We start from the raw sequence: 23,907 nt of genomic DNA, 5'->3' as shown, positions 1-23,907 counted from the left end.
CCAGTAATAGTGGCAAGGGAGCAGATGTAGCCAGATTAAAATTCAGGTAATACAAAGCTGAGAAAAGCTAAGAAAGGAATCTCTGACTAGAATGCTAACTGACAAAGGCTTTGGGATGTGGCAAATGCGGTCTTGCAATATGATTGCTACAAAGTAAGGGAAAGCACAAGTACAATCTCAGTAAATGATTCTAAATACATGGAATAAGCAGAATGATTACAATCGCAATCTTCAACAACTTCTGCCAGAACCAACACAAAAGACCCTAATTTTTGGTGGTGGATTCAAATAGAGTAACAGTAAGGTACTTGAATGGATGCAGAGGAGGACACCAAAGCTGATGAAAGAGCTGGAAGGCATGTCCTATGAGGAGCAGCTAAGGACTTTGAGTTTGTCTGGCTTAGAGGAAAGGAGACTGAGGGGTGACCTCGATGCTTTCTACAGATTCCTGAAAAGGGGAAGTGGAGAGGGAGGTGCAGATCTCTTCTCCCTGGAATCCAGTGGTGGGAGGTGTGGGAATGGTTCAAAGTTGTGCAAGGGGAGGTTTAGACTGGACATTAGGAAGCATTTCTTTACTGAGAGGGTAACCAAACACTGGAATAGGCTTCATAGAAAAGTGGTCAATGCCTCAAGCCAGTCAGTGTTTAAGATGCATTTGAACAATGCCCTTAATAATTTGCTTTAACTTTTGGTCAGCCTTGAATTGGACAGGCAGTTGAACTAAATGATTACTGTAGGGCTCTTCCAACTGAAGTATTTTGTTCTGTTCTTTCTATTATAGTAAACATGTTATCTCAAAATATGAGAAACAAAGCTTGTAGGCGGAGATAATATTGACTACATTGATGGAAATTTTTGACCAAAAAAATTAAGGATTAGCTTTCAGTCACATAAAACTGTCTGCTCAAAACCTGTTCCACTTCTTTCAAGGTATATCAGTTGCTCATCACCTATAAACTTTTTCTCCATATCATTTTTAATGGGGGAATAAAATCTAACTCAGTAGCATTTTACCAAGTCTAAAATAATTCAGCTATTAGGGATTTTTTTCTCTTCTTTTGCTGGATTATACCAGGATATTCTTTACAGGGAAAGTCTGACAACTGTATTCAGTAGTATCATATGCATTATTCAAGGACAAGTAGTTCAAGAGTCCTTCTACACTTTCTTATTTTATGGTTTGTTCTAAAGCTTATAGATTAGGCTGTTTGGTAGGGTTTTCAATTTAAGTTAAAACTTAGTCTAAGTACCAGAGATCCTCATCTGCAGAGTTGTCTGTATGGATCTGCATCTGCAGCTGATGTATGAGTACAAATGTGATAAATCATTATATAGACTGAATGGGCTGTTCTGGTGTCCTCAACATAAAAAGGACATGGAACTGTTGGAGCAAGTCCAGAGGAGGGCCATGGGGATGATCAGGGGGCTGGAGCACCTCCTGTATGAAGACAGGCTGAGGAAGTTGGGGCTGTTCAGCCTGGAGAAGAGAAGGCTGCGTGGAGACCTCATAGCAGCCTTCCAGTATCTGAAGGGGGCCTACAAGCATATTGGAGAGGGACTCTTCATCAGGGACTGTAGAAACAGGACAAGGGATAATAGATGCAGACTTAGAGGAAGTTTAGGTTGGATATAAGGAAGAAGTTCTATACTGTAAGGGTGGTGAGGCACTGGAACAGGCTGCCCAAAGAAGTAGTAAATGCTTCATCCCTGGTGGTGTTCAAGGCCACTTGGACAGGGCCTTGGGTGACATGATTTAGTGTGAGGCATCTCTGCCCTTGTCAGGGGGATTGGAAATAGATGATCTTAAGGTCAATTCCAACCCTAATTATTCTAAGATTCTGTGATTCCTGAAAGCAATTCTTCTCCAAATGATAAGGTTATCTGACTGTATATTCCGAACTTCTGAAATAAACAGAAGATAATAATGTAAAGGTTGTCACTGATTAGACTTCATCTCTGGAAAATGAACTTTTGACAGTTTCAGATTTAAAATTAATAAAAAGACATATTTAAATAGGATCATATGAACCCAATTTGTCTTGGCAGCATGCCTGCTGTCCTTGGACAGGGTAAAAAGCATGTAATAACCACTAGTGCAACTTGCCAAAAGAGCTTTGAGGCAGAAGCTTGAACTTTGATAATAATGGTACCTTTGTTGTCCCTGTAAAAGTACAGATTTGGCTAAATTAGAAATCCTGGAGACTTTCAGTTTGTTAAATCAGTCATCTCAGACTTTTAATTTTCAGAATAGCTTCAGTGAAAGATGTAAGGTATGTAGTCTGGTGCTAACTCCTGATGTTACGAAAAGAAGCACAACTCAAGACTTCTAATGTGGCAGTCCAAGTTGCACTGTCTTAAGCCCTATTGCTTTTCAGAAAATGGCAAACCTGTAAGGTCATCTGTGCAGTCTGTAACCATTGCACTTGTCCACATTTTCCTCCAAAGGCAGAGATAGAATCTAGAAATATCAGGATTTACAAAATATGTGACACCCCTGTGTTAGTTTCACAAAGAAAAAGATTTGTTCACAATGGACATATTTATAAAAATAATCTCATGAGCTCTTTTAATTATTTGTTATTGCTATAATACCTCCTAATCTGCTTTTACTTGATTCCTTATTGCCCAAAAATATTCGGTTAAAAGTACTATAGAACCTGTAATTTTCAAAATAACAAGCACAACTTAAAAGGACCTAAAATTTGAATTGCTTGCAAATGTTTGCATTTGAAATGTTCACGCTGACACTGAAGAACTGAGTCTTAGATCATTCTTTGGTTTTCCTGCTCTTTATTTTTAATGTCATCGTTTGTTTGGTTCAGCCTTTACCATTTGCATTGTCCATCTTAACAGCTGCTGATGGCCCAGGAGATCGATTCATCATAGGGGAATCCCAGGCTGGTGAACAGGTGAGCACAATTTCTTTTTTCTTTTTTTTTTAATGTACTTTTCTTTCGTAAGATACTGCTTAGTATTTTTTACAAGCCTTGCTAGTGCTCCAGTAACTGAGCATTCTTGGAGGTGACATGAAGAAGGACATAGCTGTACCACCCTCCTGCTATGTGCCTCAGGACATGATTTCAGAAAGGGAAGTAGTACGGTTACATAAGGAACTAACAAGGATATCCCAGAATCCTTCCAAGCATTGTGCTGACATGTCTGATAGAAGTGTATACAGTAATGTTTTGCCCTAGTACAGTGTTAGAGGACATAAGTTTTCTAGTGGCATTACAATTCATACACAGAGAAAAGCATTATTTAACCCCTTATTCCTGACAGATTTTTAAAGGGGTATCAGCCCAGTTACTGTTTCCAGAAGATGCTTGCATATTTTACACCGATCCCTGCGAAACAGCGTAAGAATTCTGTATAAAGCCTTTAAAGAAAGGTAATTATCAGAACAAACTTTTGGAAGCCTGTCAGGAGCCGGATTTCTGGTACTGCTCTGGGGATTTTTGCTTGTTAAATAAAGAGTGATTGTGCACCTTAGCACATATGTGGATTGAGTTTAAGATCAAGTTGGGGCAGCACCCATTCATGACCTGCTGTGCTATATAAATATTCATGAATAGACACAATTTATGATTTGCTTTCAAACTCAAGAGTACAATTCATTAAATCACTGTGTTAATACTGGGGTAATGGGAAAAAAATAATCAGTTATGTTCAGCCGCTTTTATTATTCTGTCAATTTAATTATACATGCTGTCTTTTATTCAGGAGAGCATGAGTTAGTCCAAAATGTTTCTCCAGCTCTTTCAAGTCCCAGTTTATAATTCTGTATATTGTATATGAAATGATGGCGAAAGGGAATAAATAACAGGCAGGACTGATTGGTCAGTTTTAATGACGAATTTACAGTGTGGCTATTTTGACTGTTAAACGAAAAAGTCCAAGTAAAATAGATGTATTTTACAAGTTGTTTCAGGTTTTAGAAGTATTAACAGTTGCAGGATTATTCAATTTTTTAAAAAAATGGAGTTGAACTGCCTCTGTGTATTAGATGTTTATTTTGGCAAATCATAATAGATACCCAGAACTGTGAGAATTATTCTTACTGTAGTTCCCATCTATCATCGTGAATTAAACTTTGGTCTAATAGACATCTTCCCAATACTAATATTCATGTGAACTTAGATTAACTGATATGTTATACAACCTATGTAAAACTACTCTAAATATTTTAAAAAAGTAAACTAACGAATTTTGCAAGTTTTTTACCTGCCTTGGATTTTTAGCCCTTCTATCTGCATTTCCAAGCATTAGTCCAGAATCCAAAAGACTGACAACTATTTCTACAACCCTCTTTATGGTCACTATAAAATACCAAGAACTAACAGAGTAACCTGCTGAATTATCACTCCTATCCTTATTCAGCTGTCATCAACATTATCATTTTGCTAGTTAGAAAATACAACAGCACAGTGGTGCTGAAAACAGGACTGTTGAAGCTGTGTCTAACAGGGAAGACTGCCCACAGGCCTAAAGGCTTTCAAATCCTAATGAGTTCAGCAGGTTTGTACAAAGAATAAAAGGGCAAGTGGGAGCTTGCTTCCCTTCTGCAAAATTCAGTTCACAAATGGTTCTCCACAGGGACAGTCTGTCCTCCCAGATAACTAGGAATAGGAAGCCTCTCTGGCAAGGAACAAAAACTGGGTGGGAGGAGACTTGCAGAGAGAGAGTAAGTCTGAAAATACCATTGGCAAGTTAGAAAAATGAGGCTGTTGACCTCCGAATAATTGGTCAATGTTTTTTTCTTGAGCCAACACATCTTCAGGTTCATCTCCTTCCCAAGAAATTATTTATAGCCTTGGAAGACTGCTCGGTCTCATTTCACCCTTCAGTCACTCTCAGCAGCAACATTCTGCTTTTCATGTTACAGACCAATTAACAGAATGATTCACAGCAGGGAGTTCAAAATAGGTTTAGGTTTGGCTCCTCCTGTAGGGAAAAAGGTTATGTAAATGCTAAGTAGAGAGGAAGAAAACAGGACTGAGAATTGCAGAGAGGTCGTATAGCCAAATTGCACATTTCTGTATCGATTTGTAAATTGCATATTATTTTCTGATTTCCATTTCTAGGTGGCTGCGTTTATGTTAACAACCACTTTTTATTTTGTGTTGAGGAAACCTTTCAGACACTGTCCTGCACGGGGACGCTAGGGGACGTTTGAGAGTACTGCTCATGAGCCATTCACATGGCCTCTGTGTGAAAAACTCAACCACAGGGAGCAGTGTTGTCTTCCTGAAGACTTACATAGCTGGAGTTTAGCATTTGGTGGAAGACTTTCGAAAGATGTTTGTAAGAGCCACTGTGACTAATCAGCTGTAATATAGGATGGAAACAGACATTCTATTAACTTGGGCCCTTTTACAGAAAGGAGCATGGGTCAGTGGAAGTCACACAGGAGAGGTGTAATATGTGCAAGAGAAAATGTCAGATGGGGGCTGTGCTCAGTAGATTATTTCTGGGTTTTATTCAGTGACTGAGATTAAATAAATTATCAGTGATGAAAACAAAAGGCAGAACCCAGTAGTGCCTTATTCCAGGTAAGTGTGAGATCTCTGAGGCTTTTAAAAGAACTGTGAAATTGTTATATGTTATTATGCTTTCTGAGAAACGATCATTTATCTTCATATTCTCTAGCACAAAAGAACACAGCCCTGGAGATTCACACGCAAATATGATGGTTGACTTTTGTTCATAAAGTTAATCTGATCAAATTCTCAAAGGAAAAAAAAAAAGGAAATTAAATATATGAGCAACACAACCAATTCTAAAATCAGCTCTTACTGTATCATGAATTGTTTAAATGTTTCACATCATTACATCTCAAAAAAATTAACTCATCAAATAATAAACTCCAAGAGCATGGGTAGTTACAGTGCATTTTATCACTGTAGACAATGATTTCTGGCAGAATTGTTGTCATTTTGTATTCTTTGTGATTCTTGAGGCCCAAAAAGTGCATTTTAAATGGGAGAATATTTTTATACAATATACCTTGAAAATTGTCACTAATGTCATCAATATGTTAGTAAGTCCAAAACAATTTTACCTTTTTGCAATGTACCTATAGACTATACCTACAACAAAGGTACGCAAAACAGCTCCCATAATCCAAGGTGTAAGATTCGCCTTTTGCAACTTTTTATATTTTTTTCATAAAAATCAAAATAACACACTAGGCAAGATTATCTTATTTTCACTTTTAAGTCTCTCCAGTTATTGGCACTGTTTCAGCTGTTCATCCATAGCGCCTTGTGTAGTCTGTGGTGAGAAGTACCTTTTTTTTTTAAAGTATGATTTTTGTGTCATCTGGTTTAGGTACCTACTTCAGGATAATATGAATCTTGCCCTAAAAGCACAGTAACTGTGACATATGGCAAGTGTGAATTTTCCTCTTTTTTTTTTTTTAGTTAGGATTTTATTTATGTTCTTCCCAAAGGATGTTACATTTCTGTTACCCACAGAACAGGGTCAGGATTCAGTCAGCTCAAGGCTTAGTTCTTTCTTGGAATACATAGGTCAGTGTGATACTGTGGTAAACCAGATGCAAACCATTTCTAACCTGCCCCTGGGGCTTCTCACTTTGGGGCTTCTGTCCCAGTGACCAGCCTTTGAAATACATTTAAAGTAATACTCATATTTCAGACATTATGACAGTGCTAAAATGGAGTAGAAGAATGGGAAAGGCAGTCACAGCTTTGTGCAGCTGAAATGTTGGTCACTGGTCTAGAATCTGCAAATGCCTAACAACCTCCTGACAGAAGTCATGGAGTAAATGACGGCAGGCAGTATTTCAGGTCTGTGGGTTGCTACCAGATACGTGCTAATTGTAGTCTGAGAAGTCCTGGTCCTGGACAAACTCCAGTGCTGCATATGGAATATAGAGTCAACCTGCACATGAATTATGAGTGTGATATATAGAGAGTATGTTGGTCTGATCACAGCTGTGTAGATCTGTGTGTAGCACATGTTCACTAGTAACAGTAACACCTGAATAAGATGGGCTTCCTAAAGTGCTGCAGGGAGCAAACATTCATATTCCAGCAATGAAATCTCAATCATTATACCAGCTTCTTTTTTAGAAAGATTTTCTTTCAGGTATTTAATTCTTAAGATCTTATAATCAGATATGGCCAAATTTTACCTGGATTTTGAAAAATGTGTATTAAAATAGGCTGCCTGGTGAGAATTTTATTAAAACCGTATCATTTGTCTTATCATGTTCTGATATTTTTTTATTCTTTGTATTACTTCTGTTGAAGCTTTGTAATGTACTGTGACTTTACATAATTGTAGAATATTATCAATTTGCAGCTTTGCTAAACTCACCCTTACAAAGATAGATAGATATTCTGTGTTAACTAGTGTTGCGCTGTCTCTCAGTATAAGGAATTATGCTTCAAAATGAAGCCACTGGTTACATTACTTCTAAGCTGCTGGGGTTTTACACACAGTGTGCTGGTAAAACAAAACAGAACGAAAATGCAACCAAACCAAAGCAAAGCAATTTCAACCCTGAGGACCAGAGTACTCTGCAAAATATTTATGTACAGAGAGCTACTTGGTTTTTGCTCATGTAAGTTTCTAGAAGGTCACCATCTGTTATATTTCTGAGCCACTTATTTTCCTGAGCCAACGAAAGTACCAGTATATTGCTGCTTATGAAAGTTGTTCTTGTGATACAAAGGGGAGAAATGTGAAGCCACCTAATATCTGATGATATAAAAGAAGTCAGATCTGAAAAAAATGACCTAATGATCTTAAATACCTTAAAGTTTATACCTGTTGATATCACTAGCAGTATATCCAGAGCCACAGCAGAAATAAGAACTTTAGTTTTTCAGATTTCTTTCATTAAATTCAAATGGTTTTAGCTTTTTGGGTTTTGTTTTTTTTTTCAGCCAACTCAGACTGTGATGCCTGGTCAGGTAATGCGTGTGACAACTGGTGCTCCTATTCCATGTGGTGCTGATGCGGTGGTGCAAGTGGAAGATACAGAGCTCATCAGGGAATCAGATGATGTGAGTCACAAGTTAAAAATCATTTTTCTTTTGTGTGCAATATAAAATGGCTCATGATACAATCCTGTAAATATGATGGTCCTGTGGGAAAGCTCTTCTGTTCATCTCAGAAATCTGAGGAATTTCACATCAGTTCCTAGTGGCAATTCTACTCACTTTTTCATGCTGTGGTAACAGTACCACAGACCTACCTGTCTTGACATTGATTTTTCATCACAATTGTTGAATGCTGACGCCAAAGTATTTGGGAGCATGATTTGAGTGAAAGTCACATGCCTCCTGGGGATCCATAACTACAGTCCAATTTGTGTGCCTAGAGTAATTGCATTTTAAAATACAGAGTAATGGCAATCAGAAGATTTCCTTCTTTTCTGCTGAGTCTGCATCTAGCAGTAGAGCAATCTTCTTTATATTTCAGGATCATCCTGAAACTCAGCAAGGTAAGGAGTTCCTCTAAAGTCACCAAGTAAGAAAGGGAAAAGTTTTCTTAAAATACATATTGTTCCCAGAATTGTACTTTGAAATGTTATATTGCAGCATTACTGCTGATATAATTAAACTGGAATATGATTTTCTGTGGGAAAGTGAACTGTTTTAAGTCTGCAAAATCCAGGGGATAACTTGGATTATTTTAAATTATGCTATGAAGATGGTTCTGTTTTATCAGAGTTGGTCTCATTTCAGCAAAGGTGAATTTGGTGGATTTTGGAGAATGTGTCTTGTGCCCATACCTTACAATAAATGCATACATTTAAAATAAGGGGTTTTACTGGGTAACAGGCAAACTGAGTGCTCCACAATTTTTATTAAAGTTTCTTCAATATACCTCTGTGCTCCTTTAAAATGAGAAAATTACTGAATTTAAGACCTCTGAAAGCCAGCAAATGGATAAGGTGCATGTTCTCTCAGAACATAGTCTTGTCTCTGTTTAGTTTTAACAGATTTTCCAGCATGCCTATAAATCATATTGGCACTCTATCTTACAGATGCTGCAGAATACCACAGAAAAAATAAGTACTAGAATCATAGAATTGTTAGGGTTGGAAAGGACTTTAAGATCATCTAGTTCCAACCCCCCTGCCATGGCTAGGGAAAATAATAGTAATTCTGTGCAGACAGTTGTCTTAACAAAGTAAAATCGGATTTTTTGATGAAGTACATGACCTATCTGTAGGCAGCTCCATCCCAAACAGCCCATCTTAGACGTCATGTTCAGAGAATTCCTTCTGAATGGTTACCTTACCCACCTGTGATTTCAGGACACCATTGTCATGTTTTCCATTATTTGACAGATTTTAAGGCAAGTCTCTTTTTGACACAACTTCCAAGTTCAGTTTTGGAATTAAGTATGTGCATGGTTCTCTGCTCAAATCAGCCTTTGCTCTTCTGCTCCTGTTCTGACAAGCTGTTCCACTTCACCATAGCTCTATGCTAGCATTGCAATTGCAGCTGGGGTGTAAGCAGGTGAATTCTAGTGTTCGGAGCTGATGAAGACAACAAAAACTGAACCATACTCTCATGATCCTTTCTTACACCTTATGACTGTAAATGCATAGATTTTTACATCTGAGGTCAGCAAGCTGTCAGGCTGGCCTTCTTTCTAACAGACTCAGTCCTGCTTTGAGGTTATGGGTGCGTATGTGTAGATTGTATCTTCCTGTAAAATATACTATTGCATTCAATGCTTGTTAATCGTTCCATTAGTCTTACTGAGCAAGTTTTCTGTGGCCGTTGCCCACCTCATCATGAGAGGACTGTCATGCTGCAGAGCAACAGACATCATAACCTGGTATTTTTTACTTCTTTGGATGACACTCTTCCCAGATCATACTTTTTCTGTCCATGTTCTCCTGTGCATGTGAGAACAGATTATTTGGTTATTCACTTAAACTGAGGTTTTCAGCAAATGGTCAGCCACCTTCAGGTTCCTTTTCCTGCCTGTAAGTGGGAGATAGTACCCTTCAAGTATGCCACTCTACTAATCCTGTATATAAATAATTAGTATAGTTTCAATATTGTTATTTTTCTTTCTTTTTTTTTGTGCCTGGGTGGCTACATATTTCAAGAATAATTTTCCTTTTAGTGTTAAGAACTCCTTCAGAGCTGGGAATTAACTAAAATGAAATCCTGAACATCTGAAAAATGTTCTTTCGAAAAGACACTGAGTACTTTTTAAAGGAGCTCCTTGACCTCTAGTTGCAGCAGCAGTACTTAAATATCATAGCAAGCATTCCACAAATGACTGTCGAAGTCACAGGTCTGAAAGGAATTGCATCTATCCAGCAGGAAGATAAATTTTCATCAGTTTTCCAAATGCACAATCATTAAGAAAGATCCTTGCAAAAACATGTCTACATCCTTTTCACGTTGAGTTTTTATGTCACCTTGTAGGAAAAAGGAGCCAAATGTGTTCAACCAAAACAATAGTTAGATCCTATATCAAGATTGAGCATCAGTATATCAGCACGGATGCTGGCTGTTAACAGCCATCAAAGTAAACTACTCAGACATAGTTGAAAATATATTAATAAACAGCAAGAAGAATGCTGCCTGATACACACCAAGATGCGATACCTCCCTGCAAGCCTTACCACTAACCACCTTTAATTCTCTTGTATTCCTAAAGCTTTCTGGGATATCCGTCAGTTTCATAAATAATAATCTCCACACATCACCATGTTTTCCACAGTCACTTTCCACAGTGCTTTTCAAACCTGGGATTACTAAAATCCTAAAACACAGGGTTTTCTGCTTGTTTCCTCTAATCCAGGAGTCCTAAATAGGACATTTTTTATTACTCAAATGAATGCTCTTTGTTCCCTAAAAACTTCCTGGCTGTCAAAAATATGGAAAATTTGGAATTTCATGGCTGGCCAACCACACCCCAGAGTTGGAAAAATAAAATTAATACTTAGGCTAACTGTTGCCCCAGATTTTCATATCAATCTAAAGCATCTTTTAGAGTTTCAGATGTGAATAAGGGAGATAAAAGGACACCCTGGACATCAGCACAGCCATTTTGGATATTAGCATCCAAAAATACTCTCTTCTCTTAAACAAGGGGAGCAGGTATAAAAGAAACAGAATTTGCATTTAAAACATATTTTGAAAATGCTGTGATAAAGTAAGGAATAAGCTTTTTCAGGGTTGATGTTTTTGTTCATTCCTGGTTTCATTTATCCATTGTCACAGTAGATAAACAGAATCACAATCTGAACATAACACCACATTTGTTAACTTTAACTTTGGGGCCTTTAATTTAAAGCACTTAGTTTGAACTCAGAAAATGCAGCCCATATCATCTTTAAGAAAAGTGATGTCTCCAGTATTCTATGCAACAATATCATTCCTGCAGAAATTCCAAGTGACAATAATGTGCCTGTTTGTCTTGTAATATTAGTTTCCGATTTATAACTCTGAGGTACTGTAAGTATGAAGCACTACATGATACTGTAAAAACAAAATCTGTTCCAGTGTAAGCAACTGTAGTTTTAGTGCTACAGACAGACTAGCAATCAAAGCTGAGTTATGTATCATCAACCCACTTGCAGGGCATTTAAATCAAATGTTAACAATATAGGTCATGTGCCATTTCTTTGCACTTATTTGCATTGAACGAGCCAACAAACCATTGAAATTCTGAAGAAGTAAGGATAAATATTAAAAATAGACATCAGACCTTTAAAGCCACTCTCTCTTCTTGTGGTTTAACCACATGAAAAACATGGTCGAATCAGACTTATTCTGATTTGTACAAAGCTCTCAAGTAGGTGTTTCCACTGCAGGAATCGACATGAAAATCCTGAAACAGCTAGTGCATATAGCATCTTCCTGTCCTTCTGCAGATGTAGTGGTACATTGTCTGTCAGAATAATGGTCTTTTTGAAATGCCATCATTGAAATTGTTGGAGCACATCGAGTTGGCTGAGAGAAATAGAAGGAATCTGCTTGATGTACCAGATCAACAGACAAACATAGGACATAATGTAAGAAAGGTAAATAAGTGAAGAGATGATTAAATAAAGGAAGGTAAAACTATATATTCAAAGCTGGTGAGCTCATCAAAGACAGAACTTCTTAGAAAGCAGTTCCATTTTAGCACACATTGTATTACAATCTTGACACACGGATCAGGAGAACAGTGATGATGCTTAAACCATACAGTCTCAGTGTAATGAGTACCATAAGCTGTGTAGACTTCTGAGAAATTAAAGATAATTCATCTTCTTTGAATAACCCAGCTGACCGTATTTGATCTCCTTGTTTTTGTAGGGTACTGAAGAGCTAGAGGTTCGAATCCTGGTGCAGGCTCGACCGGGCCAAGATATCAGGTCTGTAACAGCCTCCTTCATAAACAGTAAAATACCTCTGTAAGGAATCGAAGAGCTGGTGATTTTTACAGTAATTTTTTAACCATAAGTAGTAGTGACATTTTGAAAACCGGAGTAATAGACATCCCTGGACACTCCTTACCTGGAGCAGGACCAATCAAGGAAATACACTTTCAATTTCATTCTGTTTTTCTTTCATTTTTCTCTGTGCTCAGACCTATAGGACATGACATTAAAAGAGGCGAATGTGTGTTGGCTAAAGGAACCCACATGGGTCCATCCGAGATTGGTCTCTTAGCAACTGTTGGAGTAACTGAAGTAGAAGTTAACAAGTTTCCGGTGGTTGCAGTCATGTCGACAGGGAATGAGGTAAGAAAAGAATGTTTAGATGAAGGTCTCCGTTACTGTATCTTTCTTGGGACAGTGTTTTGGAAAGTGACTTCCACCCTATTCCCAGGCAGACTTGCTTTTTGAACTGCAACTTGTGCTGACATGAGGTATTTTAATGAGTGATCAATCCATAATAGTCTGCTTGTGCCTACTGTGCTTGTGCCGTTGCTTTCTCCCTCAGTGGTCTGTTACAAGTCTCACACACTGTCTTTGCCAAAATTTTGGTACTGTATCCAACTATGTGCCAGCTGCTTTCTCCTGCCGGGAAGGGAGGACCTGTGGGGTAGTCAGGGAGGTAACTTGTACTGCCGGTCATGACTGGAAGAGTAATTTCTTTTGAGCAGCACTCCTCTGTAGCTATAGTGCAAATGGTAGATAACCTGTCTTTGAAAACTCAATGCCTTGCTGTAGTGTTGTGCCTCAGTATTTTAATAGTAGCACATGTTGAAATCCAGATAATCTGCAATTGGTAGAACTGCAGACCAGCTTTCTAATTGCTTTCTTTTAAATACATCAGAAAAATTAGATTCAGGATTAACTTAATTTAGGGATTTTATATATGTGGGAGTTGACCCTGGCCAGCAACTATGTTTGCTCATTCCTTCTGACAGCAGGACAGAGAGAGAACAGGAAGAGCAAAAGCAAAAAAAACTTGTGGGTTGAGATAAAGTCAGTTTGAAGTTAAAAGACAGCGTGAAGTTTGACCTATAATTTTGGCTGTCATGTGAGACAAACTTCTTGAAATCCAGACACAAACATGAACTCCATAGCCGTATTCCATACAGCTTGAATATATTAAATTTTGAATGACTTTGGATGCTTTTAATAGGTTCAGTTTTGTAGTCTCGCGGTGTCCTTGCAACTTCCACAACCCCAGTAAATGCTACTTTGTGATTATTGGGTACTGTGGGTGACAGAGGCCAGCCTTGCCAGATTTCCTAACATAAATAGGGTGTGTTGTGCAGGAAACATACTGCTAATTGAAGAACAAATCCAAAGAGCTACAAGGATTGCAGGTGATGGTTTTCTGAATAGTACCTTCTGTATGACTGAAGATTCTTGCATGTCATTAAAGGGTCCATTATCAATGTGGGCACTCTCTTTTGTATCTTGTGTTAATAAAGACCATAGGATCGTAGAATAGTTAAGATTGGAAGGGACCTTAAGATCATCTAGTTCCAACCCTACGTGGTGGGTTTCTTAAACATCCTATGGAAATCTTCACTATAAATAGAAACAGAAGTAGAGTTGCTAGCCAAAGCATTAAAACTTAGCCATGCTCTACTTCCAGTTATTCTGACCTTGCTACCTAATACTATGGCTGTAATTTTCACATAGGCATTTTTATTATTAGTTACTTCCTGACAATGTTGCGTTGTTCTTCTGTGTCCTACAAAAAAATCCTATTATATGTAAAATATGTTTACGTATGTATGTTTTGTAGTTTAAATTCCACAATATAGGATGTGTGTAAGGCAATTGCTATGATACTATCTTGAAAGAAAGATTTTAGTCCAATTCAGTAACTGGTATGAGAACAAAGGTTTAAGCTTCTGTCTATTATTCCAATACTGATTATTATATTTAAAAAATATTTTTATTAGTAAGTAAACAATGAACTTCAAAATGTCTTTTAATACCTTTAAATCTAGTTAGCAATATCAGTGAGGTTCCTTTGGAATCATTTAAATAGGAGCAGTAACTTGGAAACTTAAAGTTTGTAGTTTGATTTCTAATGTTTGAGATTAGAAGCCAGGTACTCATAAGAAGAAAGAAGGTTTTGTAGGCTTGGACCAATAGAAACAAACTAAGCAACATGGAGGATTGGATCAAACAAGCATATATCTTATTAAATTAAATTCACTAAATCACTTTACATATATGTATTTTATTATAGGTGTCTAATATTCTGTCCCATACGAAGAAGAAAATTCTTAACTTGTTCAAAGTATTGCAAGTAGACTGACTAAAAGTGTTTCTGGTTTTATAGCTACTGAATCCTGAAGATGACCTCTTGCCAGGAAAGATTCGGGATAGTAACCGTTCAACTCTCCTAGCTACAATCCAAGAACATGGCTATCCAACAATCAACTTGGGAATTGTGGGAGATAAGTAAGTACCACATGTTAGTAAAGATGTCACTTCATATTCATGTGGTGCACTTTATGGCATCCATGGAAAAAAGAAGACAGTGAATACGTCACTTATTGCAAGTGTGACAATGTTGTGACAGAGCACATCTTGAAGATGTTTTACCCCTTTCATTAGAGAAAATAAGTCTATTCTAATATTAAGAGGGATAATTTGATAATTTTTTTATTGAATGGTGTTTATCTTGTTTTGCCTTCTGTTCATTGAAGCATGTATTACTGTGCAAATTGTATTTATTGATGCGCTATCATTACAAGCACCATACTTAAAAATGCAAAAAGAGACAGTTCTACAGCAACTATACTTCTTTTTTGATCCAATAAAGAAGGAAAGTTTTTCTCAGGGTTTATTTTCCATGACAAAATTAATTTAGAGTATAAAATTTTGTCAGATGATGAGTAAGTGTCTTTTGGGGAAGGCCCCACTGCTGGATGTTGCTCAATGTATCAAAGAATTCGAAAGAGTGAATATTTTTTTTTTCCTTTAATGGTTTCAACTTTGATTGTCACAGAGTAGTAGCTGTGATCAGTCTTTCAGTTCATCTGACAGTGATTGCTTCTTGTTTCCCAGTGGTAGCAAAGTAACATCTCCTGTTGAGAGCTCTAGGATGAGTGACTGAAGTGTTCAGTCCTTTGTCCTTTGCAAGGCTGTGCAGTGCCTCTCATCAATGCCTTGAGTTTCTCAGCATAATGTATTTCCTGAATTTATTGTGCCCCAAAGGCTCTGATCAAGTTTTCTTGTTTCTCATTTTGGGTATCAAACCAACTGACAGACTTGGTTTGATGCGGAATTGTTCAGGTTCACCTCTACCTCTTTGAGGAAAGGGTTATTCCTTATAGGTAGTTAAAAGTGAGGCCAGATCTGAAAGAAGTGGAAAAAAAAAAAAATAAATAGTGAATTTCAGCAAAATTGATGACAAAATTCCCAAGCAGGGAGACAGGGTTACTGCTAGGGAACAGCACGTTTCAAAACCAGTCTTCCCTTGTGCAGGATTCAATACAAAGCATCACTGGTTTGACAGAAAGTATATGAATGGGCCAGCCACTGAGTGGTTTTACAATAGTGAACCAACCTGAATGGTGGCTCCAGGACATGCAGTTGTATTTGAAGTGTTCAAGGGAATGTGATGCACAGCAATTACAGTGGTTGTTGTGATCTCAGGGAAAGCACACCCTCCTGGATGCTTTCACTGACTTGCATTCAGGCATCTTTATTGCTACTCTGGCCTGGCAAAAATCTGTTGTTATTGCAAATACTAATAAATATCAAAAACCTTCTGCCCATGAATGTTTTTAGTTTCAGGTGGTGATTTTATGAGAACACAGTCTAAGTTCATGAGAATGTAAAGCTTGTTTATTCTTTATGGCCTTGTCCTAACCAAATAGTTATAGTCTCAAATTTGCTATAAAGTCAACCAGAGTTGAAGGTTATTGTACAAAAATCTGACTATGTGCTCCATTGCCTTCAGGATTTTTTTCTGTGACCTCCTAGACATGGAGTATCTATGAAGATAAATAATCTTGAAGGCTTTCAGTAATAAAGAACAAATCATTTTTAGAGTCATAGGATCATAGAATCATTTAGGTTCGATAAGAACTTAAAGATCATTGAGTTCAATGGTTAACTGAGCACTGCCGAACCCACCACTAAACCATGTCCCTAAGTGCCATGTCTATGCATCTTGAAAATACCTCCAGGGATGGCAACTCAACCACTTTCCTGGGCAGCCATTCCAATGCTTGACAGCCCTTTCAGTGCAGAAGTTTTTCCTACTATCCAAACTAAATTCCCCTCACATAATTTGAAGCCATTTCCTCTCATCATATCACTTGGGAAAAGTGAACAACACCTTCCTCATTATAACCTCCTGAAGGTAGTTATAGATAGCGATAAGGTCTCCCCTGAGCCTTCTTTACTCCAGGCTAAACAAGCACAGTCCCCTTTACAACAAAATGCATCTGCAGTTCTGTTCCAGTCAAAGGAAAAATCTGATTATGTAAATTAGTTTAATGTAAATTAGATAGTGAGTATGGTATTATTTCATTATGTAATAAAGCCACTAAGCAAATGTTGAACAAACGCAGGAGACTTATTCTTACAAAGGGTACGGTTTTGGTGATTTAGTCAGCATGTTTATAGAAAAGGTGAACAAGCCTCCAGTGTCTGTTACATGGTTTACTGGAATTAAACCATAGATTTTGTGTGTGTGTGTTCATGCTCATATGTATGTGCACTTTATTTTGTATGTATAGTATATAACTAAAGAGTGAAAAAAAGAAAGATTTTATGTGCCTGCAATACCTGTAGTAAAAATAGATGTAGTAAAAATAACCGGCAAACAATACTTCTCAGAGGGGAAAATTAAAGATTTGTATTTTTTTCTTTTAAAGTATCACTGTAAGGTATTTCTTCATTCCCATATTTCACACTTGGGTGTTATATACTTATTTTTTCCAGTTTCTTTTTGCTTATACATTTTCAATTGAATAAATTTTTACTCCATTTTACTGCCAGTGTCTCTGTGTACCATAAGAGTTTCAGACAGCAGATAATAGGGAGTGCAGTTGTTTGTTGTAATCAGTCAAATTTTTTAACAAGCATAGAAATTCTGTCAGTCATATTTACAGAGCTAATATTCAAATTGTTTTAGAGTAATACTTGCAGACATAAACTTAGAGGTAAGTATTCCTATATTTCAGTTCAGTGTATGTTTCACAGGTGTTTAGGTAAGAAAATAGCTTGTGCAGCTGCTTCATAGCCTGGAATTGTGATAGATGTAAACACATTCAAAGAGAGTATGTGAAAGGATGGGGAAGCACATGGAATGTCTGTGGGTGTCTGCAGAGTAGTTAGGAACACTTCAAAACTGCCTTTGCTTACTAATCATATATGAAGTTACATTTGGACTGGCCACTCAAGTCTCACTTTAGCCAATAATTGTATTTTCAATTGAAACCAACAATTTCTTTATTTTTCGATCATTTTAACAATTTCTGAGGTTGTCATTGTTTGTTTCCATTCTCATAAACTGTATGTATTACTCAGTATTCAGAATAAAAACAGCACGTTCAAAGCACATAGATAAGATCTACAATTAAAATCCTAGAAGCAAGCAATAGGAAAAGATAACAAACCTGGAAAATGTGATACAGCTGAAGCTGCGTCTGGCTAGAAGCCAAGATTTTCTCTATTTGTGTTCTTAGCACGTAAAAAGCAAGCTGTTTGAAAAGCACACATCTCTGAGTAGAAATGGAAGATACTCCATTTCTAAAACTACTCCAAAAACAACAAATGCAAAAACAAAAAAGAAAGAACCCTTCTGATGTTCTTACTGTCGTGTCTTTCATCTTTGTGTGAATAAGTGAATAGCTTGTCAAAAAATTGCAAAGACAATTGGCCGGTTAAAACTGGTATTCCAATGTACTTTTGAATGTTGTCTCATATAACAAGACCGAGTTATAAAGGCTTCTAATTTAATTTGCTTTGCTTGTAGTCAATGAAATTATTTGATTCTTTAGAAACCAGTGATAAAATGAGAGTTGCATCTTTGATCTGATCTGTAGAGCCGTTAACTTAATTATCAAGATATTTGTGTGTCTGCTTCATTTGTGTTGTTCTTTGTATCCACTGTTTATTTAAAGCTCTAAAGTTTGGCCCTTCAAAATAGCATGGACCTCTGTTTCAGAAAGCCATCTTCCATTTTGACAGTTTTCCTTCAATGAGAGACTCTTTTATTAAACTTGCTAAAGAATTTTGATTCCATATGTAATGCATTCAATGTCCTTTAGTTTTACTTTTGTTTACTTGAGTGCATTTTCCCCTTCTCTGCATTTTTTTCTGTATTTTCTAATTCCTTTGATATCATTTTTCTCTGAGACAAGTATAACATTAGTTGCTTCTGGATGCATTTTCATTTATGAGCCTGTGATTACACAATGGAGAGAGAGAAAGAATATCTCTCTCCCCATAGGAGAAAAATTTAGGAAATTTGCATCTTTATCTGCTCAGTTGCTTTAAAATTTATCAGAATAGTTATAAAATCAGCAGCATATGAGAGCTTTTCTACATTAAAATTGATTAGTCTCTCATTTATATATGTCTCTTTTATCATATATTGTTTGACAATATTGTTTGACAAAATAGAGCTCCTAAGTGACAGGTAAACTCATTAAAACTCACCCTTGCTATTGTGACAGCATTGCTGTATGATATCCCTAAAATAAAGGCTTTCAAATAGTCTTTCCATATTTTGGAAGGGATCCTACAATCTGATTAAAGGATTTAGTCTGCTTGAATTTTATGTTTTACATTGAAAAAGAGGTTTAAGTCTTGTGTACTTGTGTGGGTTGCATGTAATTACTAGTATTATCATTCAGATGGAACATCTGGAGTGGAGGGAGAAGAGCAGAGAAACTGCTCTAACTCTAACATTTCTCATGCAATATCAACTTGACATGCATTATCATATGAGTGAGTTATAGACAGAATGCAGGCACAGAATCCTAGCCTCTCCAATTTAATGTCCAACTTGGGTATAATCAAATATACTGTGAACAGAATTTTTAGTAGTAATAGTATCGTTTAACAAATGACTGCAAGAAAAGGCTTGTCAGAGAAAAGGCTGTAAATCAAATGTCACAATATTAGTTTTTGCCACAGTGAATTCAGTTCCAGATCTGCTCAAAGAATGATGGTGTTATAAAGTATGATCATAGGCTGATGAATCCAGTGGCACTGGGTAGTGGTTTGGTTTGGACGTAGAGGTCTTCTCTTTCATTGTGCCCTGTCTAGAAGAATATTCTTCTTTTCAAGCGGAAATGTTTAATATCTGTCACAACTTTTGATAATCATTAGGGCCAATGTCAGATAAGTTGTCATCACATCTAATGCACATATTCAAAAAACACAAAGAAATGTTTGAGTCAAGACAGAGGTGGAAAAAAGAACCTGTGAAAGGGGCCAGTGCAAGGCCCAGGGGGTCTTCTGTACCAGTAGAAAACTACATAGTGTGACAGGTAATAAAATTTTATGCCATAGAGGTGACAGGTGCAAAGCTAATGCACAACAATGTGTCATTCTCCTAATTGTCCTCAACACAAGCATAAACTTCTTCCTGAATTAGCATTTATAGAATCACAGTAGTAGAACATGACACTAAAAATCAAATAATAAAGAGGACAGAATGCTGTGAAAATCCTCCTGTGTTTGAAAACAGCGGTAATCTGTAACTGTACTTATTGGAGAGAAATAAAAACTACTCTGTTCTTGAGACATGTGTTAACATTTAAAAAAAAATCTTGCAGACATAAGTTCTGTTTAGAAGAAAACTTCAGCCTCTAGAAGCCAAAATATCATTCACTTAAGCTACTTTCAACATCCTTTATATCTAGACCATATATAGGAATTTGGGTTCCCAAGTCACTAAGAAATTTTTCAATGTTGACATTGTACTATTAATACCCTAGAAGAAAATAAACTAATAAAGGCAGTAAATACAGAAAGATAAAGAAGTGGTGAATGCTGAAGGTGGCTCACTGTTTCAGCAATATGAATCACTTGGAAAACTTTATTAGTATATCATGCATACAGCCAAGTATGGTTTTTTTATATATATGTACAATATAACTAAATAATGTAAGATTTACAGGATAGAGGACTATATCCTAAAAAGTAAAGATTTAGGAGAAGATTTGAGAATAGTAGCAAGAAATCTGCTGAATATAAGTTCTAGCATATGTATAAAGAGCTAAGTCTCCTGTACAATTAAAAGGTTATTTTTGATCTTACCTTTCTATTCCCAGGAAAAGAACGTAACAAGAATTCAGAGAAGAACCATTAATTTTTTTAAGTGGTTGAAAGAGGGACCATATGTTCCAACAGTATCAGAACTCAGACTGTTTAGTTCAACAAAGTTCTTACATAATGACCTGATTACATTCCAGTAATACCGAGCCACATGGAGAATAAACTTTGAATAAAGTTTCTGTTCAGCAGCAATGGCTTGATATTAGTTAGAGCATTTCAGGCTGTAAAGTGAAAGTAATTAGTTTATAGGAAACTATATTAAATGCTTTGATAGAAACAAATTTAAAAGCAAAATTGGATATTTATTTCAATGTGATCTACAGTTCAAAGAGAAGCAAATTCAAGGAGGATCCCAGATTTTAATAAGTACAAAATCAGGTAGACTTACCAAAATTATTTGTCCTGCTCACAAATAATCTCTGAACTCTTTACTTCAGAGAATTAAATTAATTTTCATGTTCTGCTAATGGGCAATATGTAGTAGAAGAACAAACTCAGAAGACCAGTATCAGCAGAAATAACGCAGCAACAGTTATCTGTAAAGACAGATTGCCAGTCAGAGCTTTGGGTATTTTAATATGTGATGCTTAAATGAATGTAAAACTTTCTGTAATTTTCAATAAGATGCTTTTGATTTCCTTATCTCTGTAATTCCACGTGTTTAGAAATATCTGTAGTTTCAGTCTGTCTTCTGGGAGAGGAATATTGTGAGAGTCAGAGTACTTTTAGGATTTGGAACCTTGCTGGAAAAAGTTGTTGATTTTTGAGACTCCTGTCTGTAATGCTGATGAGTACATCAGAATCTGGGATCACTTACGAAATCTGAAAGTCTTTTGTATGTCACTTCCTGACATAGCGACCCTATTTGAGAAACAAAGACTGACTTTGGCAGTGAATAGAAGAGCAAATAAGGGACTGAAGCCGCTTGAGGAAATGGGTATCTTAGGAAAACTATCGGAAAGATATAGACACCTAAACTTATAACCTGAATAGTTTTAACATTTTTCCATGACTTCCAAACAACATTAGGATGCATCTGATCTGACATACCATTTCCGTGATGACATATGAGGAGAAATCAGGCAAGGATTTAGAAAACGATAAAGAGGATTTTAGACTTCATGTAGCAGTGTCCGTGTGCATGCATAACAGTGCAGCATGCAGGCCCAGTCTTCTCATATTCCTCAGTCAGACAAGATCTCGGTGTGCCCAGAAGTGACCTTTGAAATGATCACAGAATCGAATCATAGAATGCAAGGTTCAAGTATCATCAAGTATCATCTGGTCCAACCTAAATGATAGACAGCAGCTGCTATTTTCAGGGTAAACTGAGCCTGTGCTGGGGACTGTGGAGGGAGATTGACTTTGTTATTGTTAACAGTCCAGCCTGCTGAAAAAACTGCTCAAGAGTTGCACAATGACAATTCACTACCTGGTCTGTTTCAGTCTTGAACATCTTATTTTAGAGTTTTATTTTAAGAGATATTTATAAATCTGTGTTTCTAATGAAGATGGTTTACATTTTACGTGTATTTGTCCTACATTTAAGAGTGTCTAGACAGATTTCAGCTTATTTCATATTTCTGTTACAAAGGATGCTATTTAATGACTATTTCTTCCCAGTGAAACTGGCTTGGAAGAATTGTATGTAAAAGGAAATGCTGTCTTCATAAAATAGGAATTCTTAGCAAAACATGATTGTAAATAAGATCCTGATAGCAGTAACTTTCTCAGTTTTGGACATTTTTTTCAAATCCTATCTCTTGGGGCAGGGTAGCTTAGTATGAAGCTTCTCATGAATGAAGTGGCATCTTTACTGACTATGGAGATATAAAATTAGGATAAATACAGCCCATTCCCCTTGTAGTCAAGACGGTGACATTTAATATGCCTTGAGACCTTTTCCTGAATAAGAACCTAGAAAGTGAGTGAAAATGTTTCAATAGGGCACATCTGCAAATATTTTCACATTATTATCTGTGATCCTCCTTCCAAAATGTCAGTGTTTAATGCTTCATTTTGTTTTGCCTGCAAGTCAAGAGTAAAGAAGTTTCTCCGTAGATTCTGCAAGAAAAGATGAACTATGCATTGTTTGGCATGCCCAGTTGAGCCTAAATTGGTCCACAACTTCACTCTTCATCCTTGTGAGAACCCTGTCAAAACTGTGACAGAAAAGTTCCTATGCACTCCCTGTCTCTTCTGCTGACTGGCCTTGCAGAGAGGAAGCATTTCCCATGATGATTTTGAATATTCAGAGCCACTAAGGGGGACATAGCTGGGCACAGAGTATTCCTTTCACCCCAGGAGCCTCTCTCCTTCCCTAGCTCTTTATTATACCCCTTCTGCTTCCTTTACCCTCAGGAAGCCAGATGTTTTTAAAGAAGAAGGGACACAGAGCTTCCAGAACACTGCGGAGACAGGCCTACCAGATTGGTGAGCACTGTTTTTAAAACACTTGGGAAGTTGAGACACATGCATGCTCACAGGCAGGCTTGACTAGATGTCTGTCAGTACAGAGCTTGGAGCACAGATTTTACAGGTTGTTGCCATACAGAAGGAAATGGTATTTTTATTCTGTCAATTAAATAACATTGCCTTGTCAGTTAAGTTCTTATGCACCAGTGCACCGTAGACATACATGGCTCCACAACATTAGTAAAATTGAAGTTCTGTTAATACCAGGAATGTTTACATTACTCACCAGTAGCAGCAAATATCTTTATCTGTCAAGTCTTTTCCCTTGAAAAATACAGTAAATTAGGAAGAAACCTGCTTGAAGGTAGTAGAGGAGTACAGCTCTAGGGAAATCACAGTTAAGACTCTTCAGTCATACCTGCATACTTGTTTTTCCATTAACGTGCTGATCATCTCTAGAGCAGGCTAACTGGAATGCTCATGAACTCTCTAAACTATGAGTACACTTTTTTCTAAAATACATGTACAGTTGTATGCTAGATCTTATTTAGGGGGATGGTTTAACAATATAGATTAATTTACAGAACTTACCTCCTATCACAGACAGGCCAAAGGGGCAGGAGTGATAACAGAGTGAGTGTGTACCACCTGTCATTTTCTCCATTAACAAACAGAAAAATTAGTTTCTATAGTTTGATTCTTATAGGAATTAAATACAGGCTGAAAGTAATGAAAAACCTATTTTGGGCTAGTACCCAAAAACTTCATTCATGTGAGGATCCTCA

General features: G+C 36.9%; 1 protein-coding gene across 23 annotated transcripts in view; it reads left to right on the top strand.

Moving 5' to 3' along the window:
- The window catches only part of GPHN (gephyrin), a 304,092-nt gene that overhangs the window by 261,089 nt on the left and 19,096 nt on the right, over nucleotides 1-23,907 (top strand). For 12 of the 23 annotated variants that reach the window (XM_061463333.1, XM_061463331.1, XM_061463338.1 and 9 more), the window contains 5 exons: nucleotides 2,854-2,909; nucleotides 7,911-8,030; nucleotides 12,303-12,361; nucleotides 12,577-12,730; nucleotides 14,742-14,863. In XM_061463333.1, the coding sequence (XP_061319317.1) occupies nucleotides 2,854-2,909; nucleotides 7,911-8,030; nucleotides 12,303-12,361; nucleotides 12,577-12,730; nucleotides 14,742-14,863 (511 nt within the window). Of the gene's footprint in view, nucleotides 1-2,853; nucleotides 2,910-7,910; nucleotides 8,031-12,302; nucleotides 12,362-12,576; nucleotides 12,731-14,741; nucleotides 14,864-23,068; nucleotides 23,141-23,907 lie in introns of all 23 variants that reach the window. The other 11 variants (XM_061463321.1, XM_061463324.1, XM_061463316.1 and 8 more) reach the window with 1 other exon arrangement.

This window comes from Pezoporus flaviventris, unplaced genomic scaffold (genome assembly GCF_033815535.1).
Source record: "Pezoporus flaviventris isolate CSIRO_AGI_PZ_B2104156 unplaced genomic scaffold, CSIRO_AGI_Pfla_v1 ptg000036l, whole genome shotgun sequence".
Taxonomy (NCBI): domain Eukaryota; kingdom Metazoa; phylum Chordata; class Aves; order Psittaciformes; family Psittacidae; genus Pezoporus; species Pezoporus flaviventris.
This window is presented reverse-complemented; position numbering and strand designations above follow the sequence as displayed.